Source organism: Camelus ferus, unplaced genomic scaffold (assembly GCF_009834535.1).
Source record: "Camelus ferus isolate YT-003-E unplaced genomic scaffold, BCGSAC_Cfer_1.0 contig2801, whole genome shotgun sequence".
Lineage (NCBI taxonomy): Eukaryota > Metazoa > Chordata > Mammalia > Artiodactyla > Camelidae > Camelus > Camelus ferus.
Window position 1 is genome coordinate 10133 of NW_022588311.1, and position 6263 is coordinate 16395.

The 6263-nt window shown below is 35.9% G+C and overlaps 1 protein-coding gene across 1 annotated transcript; it reads left to right on the plus strand.

The window, feature by feature from the left end:
* Window positions 1-2125: 2125 nt before the first annotated feature.
* On the plus strand, window positions 2126-2957 carry LOC116662508 (sex-determining region Y protein-like). Its single transcript, XM_032476208.1, is given in 2 exon segments — window positions 2126-2361; window positions 2364-2957. Coding segments are annotated over 2 exon segments (678 nt in total). The 5' UTR covers window positions 2126-2267; the 3' UTR covers window positions 2948-2957.
* Window positions 2958-6263: the final 3306 nt, after the last annotated feature.

The following is a 6263-nucleotide window of genomic DNA, read 5'->3' on the forward strand; positions in this document are numbered from 1 at the left end:
TTCTGAGATTAAAATGAGGTGAAACATTAGTAATACAGTACAAGGAACACTAGGTAAACTATTGATACATATTACCCAGTAGCCCTTGCCTCCCCTTCTCCTTATCTCCATTTCTGAATGTAAATTGTTCTTTAGACACTCTGATTTTTGCTGCTGCTGCTGCTGTTGTTGTTGTTTTAAGTGGATTATTTCTTTCCTTCCTTTTCACTCCTTTTGCTAGTTGAAGCATTGAAGAAATATTGCAATAGCCATATATATGCCAGGTACCATCCAGGAGCAAGAGGTCTAAAAACAATACAATCACTTTTTTTATTTAAACATTATTGCCTCTTCTCTCACCCAGATAACTTCCTCCCACACCTTCATATAATTATATACATATCTGTGAGTTCTTTTTTTTTCTTTTTTTGATAATATGAAATATACATAACAGTCATTTTAACCATTGAAAGTGTACGATTCCTTAGCTTACATAAATTTCCATTCTTGTGCAACCCGTACCTAGTCCCAGAACATTTCATCACCTGAGAAGGAAACACTGCACCTCTTAGCAGTTACTCCCCACACCCCTCCCTCTTCAACCACTGCTACTCTGGTTCCTGTCTCTGTCTTCCTGCCGCTCCTGGTATTTCATAGGTGTGAAATCATTCAGTTTGTGTCCTCCTGTGTCTGTCTTTTCTCCACACATATTTTTGGGTGATGTTTTCAAGGTCGGCCCGTGGTGGACAATGTATCAGTTTTTGCCTTTTAATATAATTTTCAAGTGGCATACATTCTTTTCTCATATATTCAACAATTTCCAGCTTTAAAAATCTGCTTTAATGTGTGAGTGCAATCTAACCATTTGATTCTGTGATAAGATATCTGTATTAAATTGGGTCAAGAGGCACTATACTCACATTTTATTTGGATCTTGAATACTAAATTTTGCTAGATGACTAGCATACAGATTATGGGATCTATAACCATCTTTTGACTGAATAAATTTAATTTTTGTTTGGAGTTCCTAATATTAATGTATCATAATATGTATGGCTTAAATCACATTTTGTTCTGCAGATTATTTGCATGTGATGCAGGGATCATTTAAATTTTATTTTCTGAGGAAGTTTGGCATCATCCCTATGCGGTCTTGGTGAGACTTTGTTTTTCTTTTTCATGGGCTATGTCCTCAGTAATCTATAGTTGTCTCTCCCACTTCCCAAGTATGGTTTTAAAACTTGTATGGAGGAAGTTTCCTCCTACTTTTCAACATGCAAATGTATATGACAAATTCCAAGTGTGCCTTAAGGATTGATTTGTGAGGGGAACTTTGCCTATTTCATTTGGGAAACTATGACCTTTAATTTTGTCCTAAGTTTGAACTAGAATAAAAGGATGGTAAATTTGGAGGCTGTAATTTAGAGATTTAGATATGGAAAGCACTTTCTGTTTTGTGTTCCTTTTTGATCCTTAGTTATGTAAAAGTGCAGAAGAGACTGAAAAGCAAAGAGAGTGGCAGTGTACAGAAAACCAAGCCAAACTAAAACAAAACCCCCAAACAAAAAACATCCCTTTTAAGTGTTATGGTAATGCGACCAAACATCAGGAGTTCCAAGGTCATCGTACTCCGTTTTTTCTTTTAATGGAAATTTTTATATCTAACTTTAATTGTTCCCTGAGGTTGGCAACATAAGTTTATAATAATACTCTGAGAGTCATCAGCATAGATAAAAGTGTAGAATTCTCTGTTATTTGCCACTGTAAATCTTACATAGAATTTTCAATTGTACTTCAGTTAGAAGTGAAGAAACAAGGAGGTGATTATTAGCATGGATGCAATATCACGTGTGTTCAATAGAATCAGGCTGTCTTTAATGTTTGTGTTACAAAACATTCGCAACATATATTCATAGTGATAAACAGTTCCTTCTTAGTGTTTCTGCTGCAACTTCACCCTTTGATTAAGGGGATAATAAAGTAATAACGACAAAGTTATTTCATATTTTTAAAGGAAGGTTTACAGCCTTCAGTGGGTCAGATCAGATATGAACCGGAAAGCAGAGGGCTATATCCTATTAAGCAGTTTGCTTGAGAATGGGTTCTGGTTGGGCTTTGGCTGACAGCCCAGACAGTTTGAGGGGAGGTGTTGCTGGGGGCGGAGAAATAAGTATGTCACTACAAAAGTTACAGCAAGAAAGTCTATGATAGAAACAACCTTTGAATAGTAAGGTAATTTTTGGAAGACTTTCACCTTCAAATTCTGCTTCCTCCCCCATTTTAAAGCAATGCAATCATATGCTTCTGCTATGTTTGCGGAACTGAATGGTGATAATTACAGCTCAGCGGTACAGCAACAAAATATCCTCTCCTTCAGGAAAGCCTCCCGCTACTTCAGAGAGACAATCGTAGCTCAAAAGATCTGTATGAAACTGGAGGAAACGGTAGAGAGTACATGAAGGACCGTGTCAAGCGACCCATGAACGCTTTCATTGTATGGGCTCGTGATCAAAGGCGAAAGGTGGCTCTAGAGAATCCCAAAATGCAGAACGCAGAGATCAGCAAGCGGCTGGGATACCAGTGGAAATTACTTACAGAAGCTGAAAAGCGGCCGTTCTTCGAGGAGGCGCAGAGACTCCGGGCCATACATCGGGACAAATACCCGGACTGTAAATACCAACCTCGTCGGAAGACCGAGGGGCTACCGAGAAGTGACAAATCGTTTCCCACAGACCCTTCAACACTGCAGCCAGGTACATGTAGACAACCGTTTGTACTCCTTCACATACACGGACCATTGTGCCAAGACACCGCAGTCACGAATGGAAGGCCCGTTAAGTCCCTCACAACGGATGAGCATTACCAGCTCACTCCCTCAGCAAGAGCACTGCAGCAACTGGACAAGCCTGCACCACAATATGGTGACACTGGCTACACAGATCTGTGTGGATGGTCCCTTTTACTGTAGTTTGCAGCCTGGACATTCTCACCGTTACTTTTGGTGTTGATTTCCGTACTCTGGCTAACAAAGCCCCATTCATCCGATTTCGACCATTTTTTCACCTGTGGCTTCTTTCAAAATAAGGCATGTAAACATGTTTTATGTGTAAAGAATTAGGACGTTGTCACATATGACTCAGCCTGTATTTATGGTTGCTTAAAAGAGTACTATCTTGATAAGAAAGTATCTTAACTGTTTCAGTTCCAAGGCCAACCTGTTTCTTCTTCTGATGGAACAGTTCTTATACATAATTTTAGTTGCTCCCGAGATTGGCCATTAAATAGGTGTTAGTATAAAGTACTATTGATAATTGTCAGCAGAGATAATAAAATTCTCACTGTATGTTAAAGACTGCAATTCAAAACTATAGTGCTGAGAAAAACATACACTAATTCAAGCTATGGGTAAAGGGGAGGAAGTCAACTTCACTGGAAAACTTCCTACTGTCTTAAGCAGTCCCTTGTAGAAGGTCTGTTTTTTGGTCTTTTCAGCCACTTGTGTGTCTTTGTAAGCTGCAGGTAATTACAGAAGAGTTATGTATGTTCTATTTTCTTTGACAGCTTATTTTGCATCCTCCTCCCAGTGTGGAAAAAAAAAGTTACAACTCAATTCCTTTGCACCAGACAAATCTGCACTTACTTATGTCTACTTTGAACAGATTATAACACTGTCTGGTAAAAATGAAATCTTTAATTAGCTCATATGGGACTCATGGTTTCACCTCTTTCCAAAAACTATCTTTTACCCATTGGGGATGGACTAGTTTCTGCTGTCAGCTAACTTTTAGCTTTATGGGGGTGAGGTGGGTGTAAGAAGGGCACAGACCTATAGTATCAAGAATATGAACTATTCAGATTATGATGGTGGGGAGATGGGGTGTGGATGACACAGGCTGGTTAATCTGATGAGATGTCAATGAGAGTGTAAATCAAAAGCTCTGAAATGTTTTGCATGCAGGCTAAAGTAGAAAACTTTTCAGTTTGCAAAGGAAAGCATCACTTTTCAGAGTAAATATAAATGGGTGGCCTATATACAGATGGATGTGCATATAGGTATATGGATACAGACATATAGCTAGATAAATACACATATATCTCATATCAAAATCCACCTTCCCATACATATATTCCAAAACTTTAAGGAAAAAACCTCCATTAATAAAAGTCAAAAATACAAAAGTACTATAAATTAGAGAGAAATGTCTCAATTTGAAAGAAAGTTCACGGTAAATAAGGTGTGAATTTCACAGACTATATTGCTTAATCAGAGACTTATGACCCCAAAATGAGTATTGTTAACTGCAATAACCTCTTAAACAACTACATTAGCTACTTTGTATTTTTAAATGTTTTACATACATTTTATACACATATATACTTATGTTTTATGTTTGAAACCAATCTTTCTGTGTGTTCAGAAATAACCTCCACTCTGACCTCCATCAAAGTAGGTTCAAAATAGGTAAAAATTCCTTTTCTTGAACTTCAAATAAAGGCAAATATAAAATATTATGTCTAGTTTCTTTTGCTTAATATGATTTCAGTGATGTTCCATTCTTTGTTATAGAAAATATTCTTTCATTCCATTTCCAATAGACATGTGAATGGACACTTTCTACTTTTAGCTTCTCTTTGTACATTTGTGTACTTGGCCATGAGAGAACATTTACCTGTGTCTCTGCTGTGTATAATCCTAGGAAATATATATATATATATTTCAGCAAGTTTTTCAACAAGCATTGCAACAAATATACTTGTATTTTCTAATAAATATTTGCCACTTTTTAAAATACCAACTCTTAAAAATATTTGGGGATACAAACTAAGAGCATGGCCTCTAGATGCAATGGGGACCTGATTATTTTCTCAGCCACTGACTAGGCCTGACATTGAACAAATGGCTTTACCTTTCTCGTCCTCTGTTTCCTCAACTCTGAGGGGTAGTATTAATAACAAATGATGATAATAATAAACATAAATAATAAAATAAATAAATAAATAAATAAATAATAAATAAATAAATAAAAGAAATAAACAGATAAATAAATAATAAATAAATAAATAAAAGGACAACAGAGCCAACCTCACCGGGGTTTTGTGAAGACTAATTAAGTTAATGTGTGTAACGATTCAATGATTAAGTATATAGAGCACTTAGAACCTAGCTCAGTATTGGCAAAGCATTAACTAGTAACAATGATTATAATAATAACAAATAACAACACCAAAATCTACTTCAGTCAGATGCTGTGAAGACTAAACTTTTAAAGTGTATAGGATTCAAAGAGTAAGTGTATATAAACCACTAAGAAGGGAGGTTTATATTATTAAAAGATGATCAAAAACGGCAAGACTACATCAAAAGGATGCCATGAATATTAAAATATTTAGGGTGTATGGGATTCAATGAGTAAAGCTATACAATGTACTGAGAACAGAGGTCACCCTCAGTAAAAAGCTAACCAACGACCTCATCATCATCGACAGTAACAGTACTAAATAACAACAATAAAACACTCTTCACTAGGATGCTGTAAAGGCTAAAGTAATTAAAATGCATAAGACTCAGTGAGTAAATGAATATAACATATAAAAAGTAGAGGTTGAGATTAGTAAAAGTCCAAATAGTGATGATAATGATACAGATGATGATGATGGTGTTGATAGTAAAACAAAACCTACTTCAGGAGTGCTCTTAAGACAAAATGAAATTGCACAGAATTCAATGAATAAGTGTGTTGAGGTGCATAGAACAGAGGTTGGCATTAGTAGAACCCTAAGAAGTAAAGACTTTTTACAGTTTTTTTTTAACAGTTTTTTAAAACAGTTTTTATTGACTTGTAATAATTTTACAATGTTTTGTCAAATTCCAGTGTAGAGCCCAATTTTTCAGTTATACATTAACATATATGTATTCATTGTCACATTTTTTCTCTGTGAGCTTCCATAAGATCTTGCATATATTTCCCTGTGCTATACGGTATAATCTTGTTTATCTTTTCTACAATTTGAGAATCCTGTCTACAGCTTTCCACCCCCCAAACCCTTGGCAACCACAAGTTTGTATTCTATGTCTGTGAGTCTGTTTCTGTTTTGTATTTATGCTGTGTTTGTTTGTTTGCTTTTAGATTCCACATATGAGTGATCTCATATGGTATTTTTCTTTCTATTTCTGGCTTACTTCACTTAGAATGAGATTCTCCAGGAGCATCCATGTTGCTGCAAATGGCATTATGTTGTAATTTTCATGGCTGAATAGTATTCCATTGAATAAGTATACCACT